Here is a 20,479-nt window from a genome sequence, read left to right on the forward strand (position 1 = left end):
TGAATAAGTTTGGATCTTGAAAGAATTTATTTTTGTGGTATAAATTTCTGAGTAAAATTAACTGGGTCAGTTGAACTTTCTGTGTGTTTGAAATAACTTTGCTGAAATGCTCCCTCAGAAAAGTTACTCTGACAGGTGTGGTGGACACACTTATAATTCCAGCAACTCGGGTGCAAGTTCATGGCCAGCCTGTATGATTTAGCAAGACCCTGTCTCAAAATTGAAAGTGTAGCTGGGGATTTAGCCCAGTGGTAGAACCTACTGGATTCAATCCCCAGTGCCACCAGAAGGGGGAAAACGGGGCTGGGAATACAACTCAGTTGGTACAGTGCCTGCCTCACACGCCCTGGGTTCAATCCCCAGCACCACAAAAAGGGGGCGGGGGGGGGGCGGCTGTGGACATTTCTTTGTAGTAGATAAGAAAGACCAGTGAACTGTAGGCAAGGACACAGCGCAAATGCAAAGTGGTAAAAAGGAAGTCTGAAAGGCATGGCTGGGGGCTAGAGAAACTGGATGAAATTAAGACTCAGGCTGACAATGATTTTGCAAAATGCCCACCCCAAGCCCCCTGTAGTCACCTCCCCAAGTTCCCGTGGTCCCCGGTTCCCTGGAATTGTGCATGCAGGTGGCAGTGGCACAGCCCACCGGGTGTAGCTGCTGCAGGGCTTGCATACTGAGCTTGACAGCGAGACGCAAGGGCCTGCCAGTCACCCGGCCCAGGTTTACGTTCTCGGCGCGAGGACGCTCAGGTCGTGCGCAAGCGCGGGTGGCCGCCGGCGTGCGTGCGCATGCGCAGAGGCCGCGTGGCGTGTGCGCCTCGCTCATCCTCGGCATGGGGCTCTTGGCTCGGGTGCTGTGGCTCCTGTCCGTGCCTTGGCTCGGGCTAGGTGGGTGTCGTGGCGCCGGGGCTCGGGGCGGGACTCGCTGCTTCACCTTCTTTCGGGGGTGTCTGCTGTGCACGAGAAGCTCAATTCGGGCCCCGCTTCAGAGCGGGCGGGCGGTGCGGGTCGTGCCCTCCTGCGGGCCGAGCTCACCCTGCTGCACCTCCGTGCGGCCAGTGCCTGGCCCTCGTGCCCTCCTGCAAGCCGAGCGCATCGGCACTGCACCCTCCGTGCCGGCGGTGCCCCTGCAGCCCAGCCGCACCTGCACTGCACCCTGCTGTGGCGAGACCAGCCGAACAGTCGACAGGAGGGACATGGCAAACTGGTGCCCAGCCCAAACACTGGCATTGCTCTGCAGGGCCTCCCTCTGTCCAGAGGCACCTCGGTCACACGCGCTTTCCCTGTTATAGCTTGTTTGCTGAGTTAGGGTAGAATAGCTACCAGCACTGCAACTCTATGTTCTTTAATTCCCTTTTAATTTGAGTTACCATCCCACTTCTTTTTTCCACGAAAAATATTTCTTGAGGAAACAAAGTGGATGAAGTTAGTGTGTCAGAATGAGAGGACTCTGGGGAAATGCACAGTGCTTAGATATCCTTTGTGGACATCCTGAAGGCGTGTGCTCCTCTTGGGAGCCACACTGAAGTGGAGGTAAAGACCTGGATCTAGTCCCGTCTTCTGCTAGCCAGCCATCTCCCACCTGATTACTCAGCTCACACTTGGCCCTTGAGCTACACACCCAGCCCTGGACCAGTGCTTCAGGTCACCTCTTTTTTGGGTCTTGGGTTCTTCCTGTGAAATGTTTTTATTTGTTTGTTTGTTTCTTACAATACCTTTATTGTATTTACTTCATTTTTATGTGGTGCTGAGGATTGAACCCAGTGCCTCACACATGCTACACAAGCGTTCTGCCACTAAGCCACAACCCCAGCCCCTGTGAAATAAGTTTTAAGATCCTTTTTATTATATGATTTTCTTCTAAGGCATTCAAACAGCAAGTTTTTAAAGGAGCTCAATTTTTTGATGATAATTTTACATTTGTGCCAACTGCTAGGGGTACACTAGCAAAATAAATGTCATCCCCTCCCTTTCCTCCTGGAACAAAAGATAACAGATGATGTAATGATGAAGAGACTGAGCATTCAAGCCAGGCACGGGGGCTTGCCCCTGTAGTCCAGCACGTGGGAGGTGGAGACACTGAGATACTAGAGCCCAGGAATTGGAGACCAGTCAGGTGACATAATAAGACGGTCTCACAAAAAAAAAAAAAAGTTGATGGGTGTTCAGAATGGAGAGGAAGAGGCAGCATACGCAGGGTAGAAAGTGCTGTTTGACTTAGGGTGTAGTTCCTGAGTGTGCCTGGCTGGGTGGCGATGGGTCGTGCAGAGATTGAAGAGATGACTGATAACCTACCATGTGCTCAGCATTGCAAACAGTATTTTGCCTTGGGTTTTTTTTCCCCCTCAGTTTAGTTTGTTTGTTTTTCCAGAGCCAAGGACTGAACTCAGGGCTTTGTTCATGCTAGGCAAGCTCTGCCACTGAGCCACATCCCCTCCCGCAGCACTGGACTCACTGTTTTAATCCACGTCCCTATTTTATAGATGAGGACTCTCAGATTGAGTTATTTGTCTGAGTTCTCCCAGCGAATGAAGTGGCAGAACAAGAATTTAAAGCCACATTTTTAAACCTCCTTGTTTAATCCTGTACCATTCTAAGTATTATGTACGGTCCAGCCATTACCCCTTGGCTCATGGACACGTGTGTACATGCATGTGCATGATGTGCATAACTCTCCTCTTCTGCAGGAAATGCGCAGGCAACTGGCATGGTCCAGCTGCCAGGTGGGAAATTCCTGATGGGAACAAATGCTCCGGATGGCAGAGATGGAGAAGGGCCCACCAGGGAGGTAACAGTGAAACCCTTTGCCATCGACATATTTCCTGTCACCAATCAAGATTTCAGGTACATTTTGGGGGAGTAATCATTTCTCATGTCTGAAGGGAAACTGGCTTGTTTGCTGTCATATCGTGGTGCTGAGGGCTGGTCATGCTTGTCTTTCACCTGGAAAATCTGGAGGTCCAGGAGTCCTGACCCGCCTGCTGCAGGAAGAGCTGAACTTGGCACTCAGATCCATTGACCCAAGCTGGTGCAATTTCCCCTGACAGGCTTAGCTCTGAGAAATGCCAGAGTTACACCCTCTGGGGGTGAAGGAGGGTGGGAAGGCCTGGAGAGGGTCACTCGACTGAGTCCCTTGATTGCCTCATGTTTGTGGAGGAAGCAGCACTGATCTAGGAGTCAGACATAACAGCTCTCACTCCATCTGAGAAGCCGTGATGGTTGCCTCAGTTTCCCCAAGGCCACGTTTTTGGTAAGCTAAAAGAAATGATCCAAAAGATACGTGTAACTTACCTGTGAATGTTGCAGGGGAAAGACACACAATATAGGAAATATATCAAAAAATATTTATAGCCAGGCACAGTGGCACACACCTATAATCCCAGCAGCATGGGAGGATCAAAAGTTCAAGGCCAGCCTCAGCAACTTATCAAGGCCCTAAGCAACTTAGCAAGTCTCTGTCTCAAAATAAAACAGAAGGGGCTAGGGGTGTTGCTCAGTGGTTAAGTGCCCCTGGGTTCAATCCCTGGTACCAAAAAATAAAATTAAAAAAAAAAAAAAACTGTAATATTTATAAAAAAAAAAAAAAAAACAGCCAGGCATGGTAGCACACATTTGTAATCCCAGTGACTGGGGAGGATGGGGCAGGAAGATTGCAAGTCAGAGCCCAGCCTGAACGACTTAGCAAGGCTCTGTCTCAAAATAAAAAAGAGTGGGGATGCAGCTCAGAGGTTAAAGCACCCCTGGGTTCAATCCCAATACTGAAAAAAGGAAAGAAAAATTTTATATGAGGGACTGAGGGAGGGAGCACAATAAAGGAAACATGGGAAACTTCTAGAATGTTGTAACTGGTGGCCACGTCTGTTTATGACCCAGTTGTTACTTTAAATGGGTCAGAATGTTGTCCCCTGGAAGGCAGGGACCTCGCCTGTCCTGTTCCCTTGCGGCTTCCTCCCAAGGGCTGCAGCAGGGCTCAGCTCCTCCTTGTCTCTTAGAATGTGCTTGTTGAATGGTCAGCACATCAATACTGAAAGTCTCTGGAGGCACTTCTAAGCCTGGATGTTAATATCGTTAGCAAATGTAGCGACATGGTAATGTGAATTAGGAAGAAATGTTATTTTGTGACTTTCTAACTTTGTGATTCTGTGAAGTTTATCTCATATTTATAGGAACTGGGAAGTTTTTTTTGGCAATATGACTATAAAATTCTGTTTGTTGCTGATCTTTGTCAAAAGGCTGAGTATAAGGATACTTGGAAAATTACAGAAACATTCTTTAGCCTATTTCATGCAGTGCTCTAAGGAAAGCTCTGTACCAACCCAGATCTCTGGAAACTGAAATACCAAACTGTATAATTTCTCATAGAATGCTTTCACAAGGAGACTCTCATAGGTCTTTTCTGTATGTTTGAAAGTTTGGAAAACAAAAACATATCATTAGTACTTAAGTGACTTCAGAATTAAACATAGGAAATGAAATATAACATTATGCTCTTGAAAAAAATGTCACTTTTGTAGACATACACATTTTCAAGATAAAAATAACTTGCAGGGAAGCCAGGCATGGTGCTCGTCTGTAATCCCAGCTTCTCGGGAGTTTCAGGCAGTGATGCAGAGGTTAGGCCAGCCTGAACAACTTAGTGAGACCTGTCTCAGAGTGAAAAGGGCTGAGGATGTAGCTCAGGGGTAGAGCTGGCCTGCAATGTGCAACGCCCTGGGTTCAGTTCCCAGCCCCGAGGAGGGGAGAAAATGGGCCTTGCAGGGAAGAACTGATTCAGAATTTAATCAGGCCCTTCGACCCAGCGATTCCACCTGTAGAGATTTGACCTAAGGAAAAAGAGTGAAGATCATCCACAAGTGCAAAGGTGACATCGTAGACCAATGTTTAATAATTTAAGAATCACTCAGTGTGAGACTGCTTGCCAGCCGTTAGGGTCTGTGCCCAGTGGCACGCGGTCCCTCTGTCCCCCACAGTCTGCTTGTTGAAATGCACCAGATCATTCCAACGGTGGGAAAGTCACTCTAGAGACTCATGGGCTTTCCTTCAACCTGTGTGTTAAATGCAAATGATATCCTAACTTACAAGAAGATCTGCTCAGGCGTTCTGGTGAATTATTTGGAGCTCTTGAGAACCGTGGGGTGTGACTTAGAGAACAAGGACATAGGAGGTTTCCCAGAGTGAGTAGGGATGGGCACGGAACCCAGTCGACCAGTGAAATGTCTCTCTTCAGGGAGTTTGTCAGGGAGAAGAAGTACCGGACGGAAGCTGAGATGTTCGGGTGGAGCTTTGTCTTTGAGGACTTTGTCTCCAGTGAGCTAAGACACAAAGCGACCCAGCAGATGGAGGTGAGAGAAACTGGCACACAGCTGAGGGACGGAGTGGGACCTGGTCAGAATCACTAGGCCACAGAGGGGAGCAGGAGAAGCCCACCCCAAAAGAGTCAGATGAGCAGGTGCTCCTGGGAGCTCGCCTGAGCTGGTCCTTGCGTGTAGCGAAGCTGAGAGAATCCAGGTAGACAGGGCGTGGGTGCTTCCGGAGCTGGCAGGAGGGCACCTGCAGGAACCTGCCCAGCGGGTGCGGTTAAGAGTCCAGCCACACTCCCAGGACCCCGCCTCAGCCTCTTGTGCTTCGTGGCTGTTGGGAGGTGCCTTCCTGGTAACAGCGTCTTCCACTTCTGCGTCTTCCGTGTTGCAGTCTCTTCTCTGGTGGCGTCCAGTGGAAAAGGCATTTTGGAGGCAGGTGAATGTTGGTTCCTCTACCTCATTTTCTACCCCTGCCCCTATTCTGGAGGCCGTCTTCCCTAGACCCCTTGGCCACTCGTCCAGGAACACCAGTCCTAGAGGACAACAGGGAAATGGCCACACAATCCCGTTTCCTCTGCTGGCCTCTCCCCGGTTGCCCCTCCTGTGTCTCCTGTAGTCTCCTTTTCTAACTGGACGTCCCTCACTCATCAGGTGATTCCACACCCCCCCCCCCCCCCGACTTCCTTGCTCCATCTAGTGGTAAAACTGAATTCCGCACCCTAAGCCCAGCCTTCCTCAGACTCCCAGGAGCCCCGGCGCCTGCCTCACCTGTGCTGGCTGTCAGCCCGCAGGTCCCGGCTCTGGCATCCGTGAGAGACTGGAGCTCCCCGTGGTCCACGTGAGCTGGAACGATGCCCGTGCCTACTGTGCTTGGCGGGGGAAACGGCTGCCCACTGAGGAAGAGTGGGAGTTTGCTGCCCGAGGGGGTTTGAAGGGTACAATGTCAAGGCCACGTCTCTGTTCTCCACATCCCACCCTGCCTGGGGGGCTTCCAAGGCCAGGGAGCGCAGTGCCTCTTAACCCAGGGTCCCCAGGTTGTTTCACCGCTGACCCGCCTCTGACGTACACGCCTGTGCAGTGCCGGGAAAACGGGAAATGAAAAGACCTAACCTTTTATTGCCGGAGGCTCCGCAGGTGTAGGTCGGATTTCGATAGCTCCTTCGGGAGCAGCACAGCTTGGGGGAAGCAGCGTGCCTGTCCAGGGGCGGGGCAGCACGGGACCCTTGGTCACTCGCTGCTTCATCCTGCTGCAGTCCTAGCCGTGCCGGGGTCACGAGAAGGACAGCAGCGTCCCAAGCTGAACACCTCTGCACACTCTTCAGAGGAACCCCTGGGAACGAGCAGTCGAGGTGTTCAGTGGGGCAGATGAATCCAGTGAGGCGTCTCTTAATGCGCACTCTCGATTTCCATACTCACCTGCACGGGAACCAGCAGCAGGGCTTCCAGATTGAGCCCGTCACAGAACTCACGCAGGATGCAGAGCCCTGGGGCGGGCGGTCAGCTAGTGCCCCGGGCAGGGCTGCATGGGGCAGAAGTGAACGGCCTCCCTTCTCTCCCTCACCACTCAGCTGCCCTCTGGTGCCCTCCCTGATTTTCTGTTTCTTCCCCGTCTTTTTGTTTCTCCTTTGTGGCCTGTGTCCTTGCCCTCCTGACAGGTCAGGTTTACCCGTGGGGGAACCAGTTCCAGCCAAACCGCACCAACCTGTGGCAGGTAAGACCCGCCTTCCTTCTGCAGGAGGCTGGCACCGTGTGGGGGTGTGGGACTCAGGATCTGTGTTCCAGTGGAACTGATTACTGGTGAGGCAGAGACAGAGCCCAGGGTGCTGGGTGACTTCCCCAGAGATGGTGGCACTGGAGCTGGTCAGATAGGAGGTGGCCAGGTGAGAACTTCAGGCACTCCCAGGGAAGGGACCACCGAGCACCAGCTTCACAGCATCCTAGGAGAGAGCCCTGCGTGTTCACAGGTGTGACGACCTCAGGAAGACTGAGGCACGGGAAGTGAGGGGCTGCGGGAGATGAGAGAGCCGTCGAAGGCCGATCTCGAAGGGCCCGGCGAGCCAGGCTGAGGCCTCAGACCTCACCTCCAGGCGGTGGGAGCCAGCAGGTTTGCTCGTTGTCTTGCTGAGAACGGAACCCAGGGCCTGGGCTTGCTGGGCGAGCAGAGTACAACAGGGTGTGCACTGGAGCATCCCCGTTCTGAGTGAGGAGGAAATGTCCGCTGTAGTGATTTCTGCAGGAGCAGACGTGACAGGGAGGTGTTGAGTTCCAGGCTGTGGGAATGAATGACCCAGGGGGTCATCAGTTCTGGAATTAAGCGGAAATGGGATCAAGAAGAGGAAACCAGATGGGAGAAGCAGGTGTGCGAAGGTGGCCGGGTTGGTAATTCCTCAGCGTGGAAGGGAGGCAGAGGGCGCCTCAAGCCTGCACCCAGGCTGGCATGTGGTGACAGTACTGCCTTGTCCACACAGATAGCTTGATGGGCTAGGGGCAGCCCAGGTGCTCTGGGGCCTTCCTTCGTGTGACCAGTCAAGGTTGAAGACAGGAGGGCGTGGGGGCGGCTCGCTGGAGGACACCCTGCCAGGCATGCACAGGGCCTGGCCTCACTCCCAGCAGGGAGTCGGCAGCATCCCCTGCACCGTGAGGGAAGGGTGGAGGCTGCAACCTGTCAGGGGAAGCCTGGAAGAGGGCCTGCAGTTGGAACCACCTGTTCTTGTGGTTGTGTTGATGTGTCTGTGCGGTGCTGGGGATGGAACTCAGGGCCTCGCACACGCGGGGCAGGAACTCGACCACTGAACAACACCAGCCCTTTTTATTGTTTGAGACAGGGTCTCGCTAAGTTGCCCCAGCTGGCCTCCAACTTGTGATCCTCCTGCCTCAGCCTCCTGAGCTCCCAAGAGGTTGGGGTTAGACTGTGTCACTGTGGCTGGTCACTTTGCTAGGTTTTTAAGGGAGGCAACACCTGCCAGGTAGTGTGCGAACAGTCAGGGAAGGAGAGAAGAGTAACTGATGTGGCACACGGTGGTGCTAAGCAGATCACCAGCCGTCAGCCTCCTGTGAGAGCAGCTTCCAGGCAGTGGTGCCAGCCCAGCCCCAGATGAACAAAAAGTGGCCGAGCTGCACACGTCCCGTCAGCGAGTACAGGTCACGTCTTTAAGAATCTCACTGGTAGAGAGCAGGCGAGAGGGATGGTAGGATCAGAGGGTGAGGGCATCAGGCCACTGGGGTGGGTGGGGGAGCACAGGGCGGGCACCAGTGTCCAGCAGGCCTGGAGGACCGGGAGACGCTGCTCCTTCTGGCTCCACAACACAGGGGCTGGAGACGGAGGAGGAAGTCGCTGGGCAGGAGCAGGACAGGCTGGACAGGGGAACACACTCCCGGCCCAGCTGAGGTCCTGGGGGTCAGGGGGAGTCTCACCTCCCTGGGCCAGCTCCGCCACCAGGGGACCTTGGCCTTCCCCCAGGCGGGGATCCTGCCTTGGAGTGGGCTGGTGGGTCCTCCAGGGTCGGCTTCCCCCATCAGGGACCATTCCCCAAGGGGGACCGAGCTGAGGACGGCTTCCATGGAGTCTCCCCCGTGAGCGCTTTCCCCCCACAGAACGGCTATGGTAAGCTCTCAGGTCGGCAGAGACCCACACCTTCTCCCCAGGCTCCAGGGCAAGGAGGGCCCGCTCCTCAGCCTGGCTGACGCCCGCTGTGCTGCAGGGATCTACGACCTCGTGGGCAACGTGTGGGAATGGACCGCGTCACCCTACCGGGCCACTGGCCAGGACATGCGTGTCCTGCGGGGCGCGTCCTGGATGGACACCGCTGATGGTTCTGCCAACCACCGGGCCCGGGTCACCACCAGGTGAGGGCTGGGTCCTGTGGCACACAGCTCAGCAGTGGGGCGGGGTCTGTCCCGGCCGCAGGAGCCCAGGCGGCACGGAGCTGGTACGGCGCTGCTCCTGTGCGCCTGCCTCTGGGGTTGTGGGCACAGGTCGGGAACAGGCAAGAAGGGGCCCAGGGCGACTCTGGGGACCTTTTGGCTCACTAACTGAATAGGTATCCCTCTCGTCCTCCTAGGTAGATGGGGGCAGGGGTTGTTGGGTGGAGTAGCCACATCAGGAGGTCCTTGCCAGTGGGCATGGAATTACTGACAGATCGATGGGCACATGAAAAATCATTTTTTATAATCCTTTGCTTTACAATGAAGAAAAGTCTCAGGGAGGTCCTGGGCTCCTTGCTCCACCCAGATAGTGGTGGCACCTGACCAGTGGTGCCTGAGCCCCTTCCAGGACCCTTCTACTTCATCACCTGCAGGTTCAGTTTGGTTGACACCTCTGCAGCTCCTTCCCCTGGGTTCCATAAGCACTTAGGGCCCTTGTCTGTGGCTCAGGAGACCGAGGCTGCAGAGGTTCCTTTGACACTCTGAAATCTCTGGATTTTCTTCACCTTTCTCTTCTGGACAAAGTAGAGGAGAGGCAGAGGCCTGGGAGCAGGAAGCTGGTTTCCTGCTGACCCCTCCTCCCACTGCACAAGGTCCTTCTGGCCTCTGATTCTGGGTCTAGGAAATGGGGACCTTGCAGAGCAGTGGGGAACGGGCCGTGAAGGACGGCCGTGGGGCGCCCCGTGCTGTACCTACAGGTTTGGGGGCTGTACTGCTCTAAGCTGCTCACATTTGAGGTTGTTTTAGTAAGAGCCACGCCCTGCCCTCCAGGGGCGTCTCTCAGGGCCCCTCTGTGTCCCCCATTCTGTGTCCCTCACTCTGCCCCAAGCCCAGGAGTGGGGCTCACCCAGGACCTGCCCTCACACCAGGTCTTCCCTGGCCACAGTGCCGCAGGCCTCAGGCCCACCAGACCTCAGCAAGGCCTGGGGTGGGCAGGGAGGCCGGGAGGGCCACAGGCCCTCCTTCACACACGCTCCTTGGGTCTCCTTCTCTGGTGGCAGGATGGGCAACACTCCAGATTCAGCCTCAGACAACCTGGGCTTCCGCTGTGCCTCCGGGGCAAGCCGACCACCTGGAGAGCTGTGAGCAGCCGGTGATCCAGACACAGAGAAAAGCCCCCTGGTGCCCAGGTCATTCCAGAGCGCATTCCAGACCCAGCCAGACCCACACTCCTTACTGCAGCCTCAGGGACACCCTCCGCTCTCTTCCCGACTTCCACAGAGGCCCTTCTCAGGGTGGGCTCGCCCTCCGAGGACTGTCCCATCTATCAGAAGGGGCCTGACGGCAGGCACTGGGAGCTGGGCGGCTCCTAGGAGCTAAGTGTTCACCCTCCAGGGCCAGATTTGAAAACTGGGGACAGAGGACTCCAAATGCAGTTTTCAAAACATTTGCAAATCTGTTCCCGTCCCTTTCTCCCTGATGCAGAGATCTAACTTCTCAAGGCAAAATTTCCTTAAGGCAGCTCTCCTTTCTCAGCAGACTTTTGTAGAAGGAAGATGCTTCTTATCTGCCTCATCTGTAGTGTTTCCTGCCCCTTTCAAGGAGCCCCATTTCCAGTATCTGTAAAAATGCAGTGGACTTTTTTTAAAAAAATTGTAAAATATGCTGGGGATTGAACCTAGGGGTGCTCCACCACTGGGCTACACCGCAGCCATTTTTATTTTTTATGTTGAGACAGGGTTTCCCTAAGTTACCTAGACTGGCCTTGAACTTTACAGGTGTATCAGTCTTGAATAATCTGCCAGGTGAAGCTGTGCATTGTGGGAGTCACAAAGTAGATAATCCAGACGCTTCCCTCTGGTGTTGTGTGTCTGATTGTTAATTGTGCAGGGGCTTCCCTATGCCGCTAAAAACGTCCCTAGCAATGACCTGCTCCTGTGGTGTCACCAGATGTCACCATGTCAGTAAACTTACTGCAGTTGTGTGTCGCAGACATTTCCCTTTTATTGATTCATTTTGGGTACTGGAACCAGGGTTGCTTTCCGCCTGGGCCGCAGCCCCCGCCCTCTTTACTTTTTTGAGGCGGGGGTCTTTCTAAATTGCCCGGGCTGGTCTTGACCGTGTCATCCTCCTGCCTCAACCTCAGAGTCGCAGATCACGGGTGAGCCCCCGACCTGCCGACCCTCGCCTGGGGAGGGGCTCCACCCGGCAGTGACTCTGGCTCGGCAGAAGGAAACGCGAGGCGGCAGCTGGGGTGGAGAAGCAGGAGGCGTCGTCCGAGCGCCCCGGGTGGGTTCCTCCAGGGCGGTGGAAGCGTGTCCCGCCAGGGCCCGGCCGCGCTCAGTAGTCCTCCTCGGCCAGCGAGAGGAGCACGGCCTTGGGGGTGTTCTCGAAGAGCGCGGCCCTGTTCTGCTGCTGCCCCTTCTTCACCCAGTGGCCGTAGAGGCGGAAGGCGTAGGCGTCGATGAGGCGACGCAGCGGCCGCAGCGCGTAGGGGTCGCGGATGACGATCTCGCGGGTCACCGGCTTCACGCGGCGGTACTGGTAGTAGATCCTCACGGCCGCCAGCACGGTCAGAGCGATGGCCTGCGGGGGGCCGCGCTGAGTGCCCCGCGGGCCGCAGGCCTGGCAGGCCCCGTCCCCCGTCCCCGGCAGGCGTCGCGCTCCCCTGCAGCCCCAGGTGGAGCTGGAACCCTCGGGGCGGCCAGCGCACTGGCCACCGTGGTGTGAGCCCAGGCCTGGACTCGGGAGCAGCATGGGGGGCATACCTTGAATTTGCCGCGGGGGCTGAAGTGCCGCACCTCCTCCACCACGTACTGCTGGAAGAAGGGGTGGGCCAGGGCCTCCTCTGCCGAGCAGCGGTTCTGGGGCTGCACCACCAGGAAGCGTGACACCTGAGGGGCAGGAGAGGGGAGCTGTGGGCGCCAGGGCAGCCGTCCGGGGCTGGCCGTGGCCTGGGGCCCGCTGTTGGATCCTCAGCACCACATAAAAAGAAAATAAAGCTACCGTCCACCTACAACTAAAAATCAGATCTTGAAAAATGTTGGTTTTCTTTCAAAACAGAAGACCCCGTTCCCTGTTTGTGGCTGTGCGCGGCCTCTCACCAAGTCCTTCACGGTGTCTGAGTAATCATCCCATTCCGGTGAGCCGAACTGGTAGCTGCCACTCATGATCATCCTCAGCATCAGCATCTGCTTCCGGTGCCAGAAGGGTGGGGAGCCGGCCAGCAGGGTGTACATGATGACGCCGGTGCTCCACCTGGATGGTGCCAGGGCTGCTTGTCACACGCGGCAGCTGGGCAGGGGTGCAGGAGGGCCGGCTGCAGCTCCTAGCAGCACCAGGCTGGGAAGGAGAAGAGCATCGCCCGCACCCGGGTCCTGCCCGTGGGACCCCTGCTCCCTCCCCACCTCCTCCACTCACATGTCCACCTCCTTCCCATAGCCTGGATGGTCATCGTTCATGGAGCACTCGATGATTTCGGGGGCCAGGTAACTGGGGGTCCCACAGACCTCTGCAGAAGAGCCCGCCAGCAGAGGGCACTTAGCAGAGGAAGGCCGAAGACGCAGTGGAGACAGGGAAGTCTGGCCAGCTTCAGGGCTGAGGGCAGGGGCAGGGCATACACAGGCCCAAGAGCTGCCTGTTGGTTCCCTGGTCACTTTTACCCATCCTGGCATGGAGCTCAGGCAGTGGGAACCTGGCTCGGTGCCCTTCTGGGAAGAGGGCTTAACCTGAAGGGGCACCTAAACCTTGCAATGGCTGGCGTTTCATTCTGTGGGGGAAAGTTGGGGGAGAAACCCAGGCCTCTCTAGTCCTGGGAGAACTGACCAGAGAACCAAGCCCCTGGCACGTTGCCAACCTCGAAGCTTCTCTCCTGGCTCCAGCTGACAGGAAAAGCCGAAGTCCGTGAGCTTGATGTTCATGTTGTCATCCAGGAGGATGTTCTCAGGCTTCAGGTCCCGGTGCACGATGTTGAGCTTGTGCAAGGCACTGATCACCTCCAGCAGGGCTCGCATGATCTTTCTAGAGGGGCAAACACGTTACTCCTTTCTTTTTCTTTTTTAAAGTTCTCAATTGGCTGTATTTAGTTATACATAATAGTTGGGTTCATTTTGACAAAATGATGCATGCATGGAATTTGACTTACTCCATTTCAGACCCCGCTGCCCACCCTTCCCCACCTCGTTCTGTCCTGTTCTACATGTCTTTCTTTTCATTTATTTCTGATTGGTGCTGGAAAGACACACATAAAGGTGGGATTTGCTGTTGTATCCATGCACATAGCGTGATCTTGCTTAATGCACAATTGACTGTTTTTGATTCTAGAATTGTTGACAATTTGTAAGACAGACTGCGTGCCACCACGTTATTCTTCCGCTCTGCAGTGTTGGGTGGTAGCAGGGAGACCAAAGCTCACACGCCAGCCACACTGCCAGTGCAGGGTGGAGGGCTCGGGACAGGCTGGGAAGGTCCAGACGGAGCCAGGGAGGAAGGGAACCAGACAGCAGTGCACACACTCCCAGCTGAGACGGCACACAGTACCTGCTAGACCTCACACCTGGGGCACCAGCACCTGGGGAGGGGCTGCAAAGCGGGGGCAGACACACCCTCACCTGGTTTCCTTCTCACTCAAGGTGACCTTCTCAGTGAGGTAGTCAAAGAGCTCCCCTCTCTTCATCCTGTGGGAACAGGTTTCTATCGCGCTGGTCCAAGACCACCCCCTCATCCTGCTCCCAGAGAAGTGTGTCCTGTCCTAACACCTCCAGAGACCAGCTGGGCTGCTGTCCTCATGAGGACTGAAGACTGGGGGGAGGAGCTGGGAGTGAGTGCAGCGTTTGGGAAGAACTGGAAGAGAAGGGAAGCAGGCTGGAGCGTGGGGCGCTCACAGTGTTGGGGGCCCTCTAGAAGTGCCATCGTGGACCAGATCAGAGCTAGAGGGTCAGAGGGCCCCTTGGCCATGGCCCAAGACCCCAGCGGCAGATTGAAAGGACTCAAGTGTCTGGAGTTTTCCCAGGAGACAAGTGGGAGGAATCAACAGTGAGTGTTGGGGAATTTGCCCATTTCAGGGTCAAGACCTGCCTCTCAAGCTCCTTACCTCTTGGGAGGATCTGGAGAGGGTCTCTGCTAGAAAAATCTAGTTATGCCCCAAGAGCTCCTGAGGGCAACAGTGAAAATAGCTTCCCCAAGCAACCTCTTTGAAGGTGGAAGAGTTGAGCTTCCCCCAAAGGTGATGCAGGACAGCGTGTGTGCGGCAGAGGGAGGACCGTGGAGCTGGTCAAGTCTGGAGGGGTCTTAGGAGAGTCTCAGGACTGAGAAGGAAAAGGCACATCTCTCCCCTCCAAGGGTAGCCTGGATTCCCAGGGCCAAGGGGAGGAGAGTGATGGAGGACAGATGCGTGGGAAGCTGGAGCAGAGGTAATGTTGAGGCCCATGGTCCTGATCTTTGAACATGTCCTAGATGCAGCCTCTGCCCGCCGTGCTGCGGCCCCCGTCCTCCGCTCTTCCTCAGAGCCCTGGGGAGCCCCGTCGGAAGCTGTGCGCCCAGCCCTCCAGACCCCCACCAGGCCTCAGTGCCTACAGCACCAGCTCTTCCATCCCACTTCCCCGCTGTGGGTCCTTGCAGACCCAGCACAGGCCCACAAGCTGACAGCGGGTTCCTTCCTTGGCTGGAGGTTCCTGCTCCTGGTCCTTCCCTGACTTCCCCAGGCCTCTGCTCATGTCACCTCCTGGAGACCCTGCCCTGAGGCCCTGGTCTCTGAGACCCTTGCTGGGCTCTATGTCACCTACACATCAGCGACTGCAAGTCAGGACCTGCTCTGGTCCTTCCAATGCCACATTCTCCGTGTGAATAAATAATAAATAATATAGAATAAATATGGAGCGAACCCCACATCACCATTACTGCAGTTAACAGTTACTATCACTGACATTGTGCCAAGCACAGTGCCATTATTTCTCCCACAAGAAAGACGAGAAGATCAAAAGTCAGAGAAACCTTCTGGCCCACGCGTGGTGGGCGCAGGTTTCAGAGCCTGGCAGCCGACCCAAGGGGCTGCTCAGCCACAAGCATGCGTGGTCCCGTTGGTCTCCTGGTGTGGGGCGGATGCTGGTCTGCAGGCTGCACTGGGAAGGGGCCAGAGTGGAGGTTCTCCATCAGGCGCCCAGTGCGGCTGCTGCAGGGTTGGGTACTTACAGGTCAAACACCAGGAAGAAGAAGGTGTTGGTCTCGTAAGTGTCCTTCAGCTGTACTGAAATGGAAATGCCTAGCTGGTCTCAAGTCGCAGGGGCCTGGCAGGGCAGCAGGGTGGAGACCGAAGCGGGGGGAGGTGGAGGGAGAGGACGGTGCCCAGGCCTTGGCACGCCACCCTTCCACCCACACCTACCCCAGCTCTGCCTGTGACCTGGCCCTCAGCACCAGTGAGGGGCTGGTTGGTGACTCTGAGCCTCAGGGCCCGGAGGCCACAGAGCCTCAGTGTGGGCACTCTGGAAGGTCTAGGCCAGCCATGCAGTGGGGCTTCAAAGCCCATCCTGAGCTCTCAGAGCGGGATTGTGGCAGAGCCCCCTACTGTGGCCTGGGGCCATCACTCACTGATATTGGGGTGTCCGGAGACCTTGCGCAGGATGTCCACCTCCTTCAGGGTGGCCTCTCGCAGCTCCTGCACCTCCTGGGAGCTGAAGCTGCCCCCACCCGTGATGTCGATGATCTTCACGGCATACTCCTGGCACGTGGGCTTGTGGATGCAGCGCCTGACCACACTGCTGACTCCCCTAGGGTGCAGAGGACCAGTGGCAAAAGGACCCGACCCCGGGGGAGTCCCAGGTCCAGCCGGGACAAGGAGGTTCTGCCCTTGTAATTTGCACTTTCCCCAACTCCCCATGAGCTTTGGGGTGATGGGGTGAAGAAACAAAGGCCCGGGTGATCTCCTAGAGCTGAGCAGTAGCAAGCCGGGTGTGAGGCCTCTGCTCCTAGCTCAGAGCTTGTTCTCAGCACCTAGAAAGCAGTGGTACCCTCCCAGGGCCACAGCCTTCCCTGGGGTCCCTGACCCCAGAGCCAGGTTCCGATGTGCTGAACAACAGCACCTGGGAACCAAGTTGGGAAAGACCTCTGATCGCTGTCCTCTTTCCCGTCCTGGATTGAGGAGGGCAGGACCCTAAGCTGAGGGATTCTCCAAGGGGACAGAGCTTAGGGGGTGGACAGGAGGTCAGTGTTCAGGGTCAGCAGAGATCACAACAGTCCACAGGGCCTGCTGGCGCCACGGCGTACTCCACGGGAGCTGTCTGCTCCTACCTGCCCAGGATCTCCTTGGGCTCGTAGTTCTCATAGAAGCCCTGTGCAGAATGCGAGTCTGGCAGCGCCTCGTCCCGAGTCATGCTAGCTCCTCAGGGGCGAGTCCAGGTCTCTGAGAGGAGAGCAGAAAGAAGCCATCAGCCTCCTGAGGGGCAGCGCGCTCCTTGTGGGCTGCGACAGTTTCTCATTTGTCTTTTTTCTTTGATACTGGGATTGAACTCAGGCTCGCTTAACCTGAGCCACATCCCCAGCACTTTTTCAATGATTTTTTATTTTGAGACAGGGTCTCACTAAGTCCTCAGGGGATCGCCAAGTTGCTGAGGTTGGCCTTGAACTTTCGATCCTCCTGCTTCAGCTTCCTGAGTCTCTGGGATCACAGGTGTGCATCACCGCACCTGGCTCTCATTCATTTGTACACCTTTGGGCACAGGACTGGCCACAGTGAATGTTCAAAATAAATGTTAGTGGAAAAAACCCAGCTGCCCTTGCTGCCCAGCCCTTTCTGGCTCCCCAGTGATGACCACCTTTCCTCCCTGTGACTTCTCCTCATCTCTGCCTGGAGCTTCGGAAAGAGCTGGACTTGCTTCTTCCCACTGGCTGTATGCTCCTGTGATCCCAGGACACATGAGGCTCCCTATGGTCTCAGACAGGGGAGCAGATTGTTGGCTAGGCCCAGGCTTAGCTGTGGGGCGGGAGCTCAGGCCCTGAGGTTAGCTCTAAGGAGGTCAGCACATCCTTGCTTTTTGAAAGAGCCATGGAAAACCCACAGAGGACTAATTAAAGTGCGATTTTCTCTGCTCAAAGGAGACCAGGCTGGTCCTGTTTTCCTTCTGCCTTCTCTCTGTGACTGTGGAAAAGGCGAGACCCTAGCATTCTGGTCCTATGGTCTTCCATCATGTCCTCCTTTCCTGCTCCTTCTTTGCTTTGCCCACAGTCGACTTCTGTAATCCTCCCTCGTCCCTTTATCCTGTCTTCGTTCTGCAGAAAGTAATGCCCATTCTTGGTCAAGCACAGAGCCAGGTGCTCTGAGGGATGCAGAGCTGGGTGGTAAGCCCTGGGTCCAGCCTCTGGAATCACCTGCCAGTATGTGCTGTCATGGCCCCCCTGGACTGTGACCTCCCCTAGGATGTGTCCACCATCTCTGCCCTCTGTGCTCAGGTGTGGGGAGACACTGCTTCCTAGATGTGAGTCCATGGCTGTGGTCCAGGGTCCCGCTAGCAGAATGCTCCTGGTCCTACCTAACAATGGGTAGACTGTTAAGCCGGTGTGGCCCTGCTGCAGTGTGGGGCAGCACCATCAGGAGAGCCAAACCTGGCCCAGGGAGCTGAGCAGGCCCACCTTGTTCCAGGAACAGAGGCCTCTAGCAGGGAACTGAACTCCTACCTCGGATGCAGCATTTGACGAATAGTAAGGTAGAAAATGGGCACCAGCTGCTTCTTGTCCCCCAGCCACCACCCTCGGGTCTCTCAAGGAGGCCGATTTGCTGACCAGCCAAGCAGCAGCCCTGGCTGCCTCAGGATGTGGCTGACCATTCCAGAAAGCCTGGTGTCCCTGCTACTGGGTGCCTGGTTACCAGAGGGAGGCTTAGAATAACAACAGTCTCCTTGCCAATGGCAAGTGCCTGGACTGCACAAAGGTCTCCGCTGCCCCGTCAGCAACCGACAGAGCCTGAGTGTCTATTTCCCCAAAACAAGCCCATTTTCTGGCAAGTTCCCAAGCTGGGCATTCATGCATCTCACCTCTTGAAAGTGAGCAGCACCAGGCCCCTCACTTCCCCTGGCCTCTGGGCAGAGGGTGTATCTAGACACCATTCCCGGACAGCCAGGTGGGCTGAGTCCTGGCTGCACTCACCTCTTCTGGTGTATGTGTCTGTCCCTCTGCTCGGAGGCCTGAGCAGAGCCAACTTTGTGCCTCTATCCCCTGCCCCATCAGCCTTTCACACCTTTCCCAAGACCCCTCTGGAGAGGTTCCCAAACAGGAGCGGGGGGTCAGGTCTTTTAGGAACATCGCAGCCCTACCCCAAAGCTACAGTTGGAAAGCAGTCACTGGGGCCACTGTCTACAGAAAACTCCCACAACAGTTCCAAGAGTCAGCACAGCCCCGCTCCCAGGCCCATCTGCCTGCAGAAGGGCAGAGACTGGGCCTAATGGGCCCAGGAGCTCTGACCTCTACCCTGCACCCCTCTCCCACCTGCTGCTCAGCTACTCACCTGTTAGTCTTGGCAGGCCCTTGAGTGAATGTGACAAGAATCCCAAGGTCCCAGAGTCTGAGGGAGAGGGGACAACAGAGGGCTGAAGCTGTGTCCTGAGCAGACACTTGTGGCCAAAGTAAGATATCCTGCTGCTTTTCTTTGGGGTTTTGCTTGTTGATGACGGAAAGCTGAAGTGCCAAAAATAAATCACAACTGCAAGCCTGGGATGCAGGCCAGGCTCAGCGGGGCTAGGCGTGGGGCCAAATCCTGCCAGGAGTGACCTCTGGTGGAGGGTGAAGGAGGCGCAGGTGGCCCGGGACCGCAGGACAGTGAGAGGCGAGGCCTTCCTCTGGAACTCACTTGGCTTGCAGGCCCAGAGGCAAAGACAGCTTTGTGGGGAATGTGTGCACTTCTCTGGGAGTGATTTCCCTGAATGCCAAGAACAGCTTGGTGCACAGGTGCAGCAGCGGTCACAGGGGCAGACACCAGGACGCGAGGAGTCTGTGAGGACCCCTAGGGAGGCAAGGCAGGCCTCAAGGCCTAGGGCCCTCCCCTGGGGAGCCCACCTCTGCTATCCCTTCCCCAGGATCATCTAGAACACCTGCCTTCTACTCGCCTACCTGGAAGGAATCCCACATGCCAAAAAGTGTCAGGGTGCAGGGTGCTCCTGAGACTGCTTCTGTCTTAAGGGTCGACAGATTGGGATGGCTTGCAACATGCCAGCATATAGTGGGCACCCACTTTTTTGTGGGCAGGGCATTGGGGATTGAACCCAGGAGCACTTTACCACTGAGCCACATCCCCAGTCCTTTTCTCTTTTTATTTTGAGACAGGTTCCAAGTTGCTGAGGCTGGCTTTGAACTTGCAGTCCTCCTGCCTCAGCCTGAGCCCGTGGAGTCTCTGGGATCACAAGCGTGTACCACTGTGCCAGGCAAGACACCCGTTCTCCCCATCTCCATCCTCTATCTTTTCTCAACCCCTAACATTCCAAACTGGGGAAGGATGTTGTCACACAGCACCTCACACAGCATTTACAAAGTGTTGCAGGGTTTCTGAAACCCTGGCATTAAGCACATTCTAGTGTGACTTGCTCAAGGTCACCCAGCAAGTGGTGGAGCAGCCTACACCAACCCCAGACGCAGTGGGAGCTAGGGCTCTTTCCACATCAGCGGACCAACTCCTGTTCTGAACTGCGATAAAGGAAGGAGTTGAAACTGACTTCAGGGCATGTGCTCCAAGCGAAGGTCAATTTATTGAAATTCAGCACAGACACAAAGACACAGGAAGAACACCTCACTGCTTCCTTTCACTTACTGGCAACGGGCCCATTTCCCCTGATCAAAGGCATAAACTTGAGGCACGCTGCTTTATACTTTCAAGGTCTCATACAATCCCCTCTGAGCTCCGGGCAAAAGGCCAAGGCACCTGGTGGGTTCCTGGTGTTGCTGAAAACTCGGTCCTTGTCCCCAATGCCAACCCAATAATGAGGACATGATTTCGAGAAAAAAGGAAAAAGAAGGCTTATTGCTTTGCTAGGAAAGGAGAAACGAGACTCCTGTCCCAGAGAAGAGATTCTGCCCCTCAGCAGGAACAGGGGCTTTTACAGAGGCATCGCAAGGCCACGTTCCGTGTGCTGTCTGGAGTGAAATTCGCTTGCTAATTAGGGAGATGGTCCTGTCTGAGATCTTCTGGAGCCATCCCCACAGTCTGGATGACCTCCTTCCAGGGGTGGGTGTGTGCTCAGGACAGACAACTCTGCCTCGGACGGGCAGGAAGGCGATGGTTTCCCCCTCTCCTGAGATCAGGGAGGAGCAGGGAGAGAGGAAGAGAAGCATGCCATT

General features: G+C 55.7%; 2 protein-coding genes and 1 long non-coding RNA gene across 4 annotated transcripts; 1 reads left to right on the forward strand and 2 right to left on the reverse strand.

Annotated features, from left to right (window-relative positions):
• The first annotated feature begins 789 nt into the window (after positions 1-789).
• Sumf2 (sulfatase modifying factor 2) lies at positions 790-11,154 on the forward strand. 2 transcript variants are annotated; one of them, XM_047533408.1, is made up of 9 exons: positions 790-887; positions 2,687-2,843; positions 5,227-5,341; positions 5,691-5,735; positions 6,084-6,234; positions 6,955-7,010; positions 8,819-8,903; positions 9,001-9,145; positions 10,225-10,444. In XM_047533408.1, the coding sequence occupies exons 1-9, from the start codon at positions 833-835 to the stop codon at positions 10,307-10,309; spliced, it is 894 nt and encodes a 297-aa protein (XP_047389364.1). In that variant the 5' UTR covers positions 790-832; the 3' UTR covers positions 10,310-10,444. The 2 variants fall into 2 exon arrangements, with proteins under 2 accessions (XP_047389364.1, XP_047389363.1); XM_047533407.1 differs by lacking the exon at positions 8,819-8,903 and having other exon boundaries at positions 10,225-11,154.
• LOC124970214 (uncharacterized) lies at positions 4,896-7,197 on the reverse strand. Its single transcript, XR_007106089.1, has 3 exons — positions 6,716-7,197; positions 6,068-6,629; positions 4,896-5,832 (listed from the first exon to the last, which is right to left on the reverse strand). It is a non-coding gene; the product is annotated as an uncharacterized LOC124970214 (long non-coding RNA).
• Phkg1 (phosphorylase kinase catalytic subunit gamma 1) lies at positions 11,131-18,818 on the reverse strand. The gene is made up of 10 exons (XM_047533406.1): positions 18,657-18,818; positions 16,448-16,559; positions 15,749-15,927; positions 15,353-15,407; positions 13,774-13,839; positions 13,020-13,183; positions 12,584-12,674; positions 12,268-12,421; positions 11,932-12,057; positions 11,131-11,749 (listed from the first exon to the last, which is right to left on the reverse strand). The coding sequence occupies exons 2-10, from the start codon at positions 16,528-16,530 to the stop codon at positions 11,504-11,506; spliced, it is 1,164 nt and encodes a 387-aa protein (XP_047389362.1). The 5' UTR covers positions 16,531-16,559; positions 18,657-18,818; the 3' UTR covers positions 11,131-11,503.
• Between the last annotated feature and the right edge of the window lie 1,661 nt (positions 18,819-20,479).

This window comes from Sciurus carolinensis, chromosome 18 (assembly GCF_902686445.1).
Source record: "Sciurus carolinensis chromosome 18, mSciCar1.2, whole genome shotgun sequence".
NCBI lineage: Eukaryota > Metazoa > Chordata > Mammalia > Rodentia > Sciuridae > Sciurus > Sciurus carolinensis.

Excerpts from the sequence above, each read along its gene's own strand:
- Phkg1 (XM_047533406.1), bottom strand. The coding sequence starts at position 16,530 with ATGACTCGGGACGAGGCGCTGCCAGACTCGCATTCTGCACAGGGCTTC. Across the intron at positions 13,840-15,352 it reads TTCTTCCTGGTGTTTGACCT|GATGAAGAGAGGGGAGCTCT; the intron begins GTAAGTACCCAA and ends CTGTTCCCACAG. Across the intron at positions 12,675-13,019 it reads GCCAGGAGAGAAGCTTCGAG|AGGTCTGTGGGACCCCCAGT; the intron begins GTTGGCAACGTG and ends GCTCTTCTGCAG.
- Sumf2 (XM_047533407.1), top strand. The coding sequence starts at position 833 with ATGGGGCTCTTGGCTCGGGTGCTGTGGCTCCTGTCCGTGCCTTGGCTC. Across the intron at positions 888-2,686 it reads CGTGCCTTGGCTCGGGCTAG|GAAATGCGCAGGCAACTGGC; the intron begins GTGGGTGTCGTG and ends CCTCTTCTGCAG. Across the intron at positions 2,844-5,226 it reads GTCACCAATCAAGATTTCAG|GGAGTTTGTCAGGGAGAAGA; the intron begins GTACATTTTGGG and ends GTCTCTCTTCAG.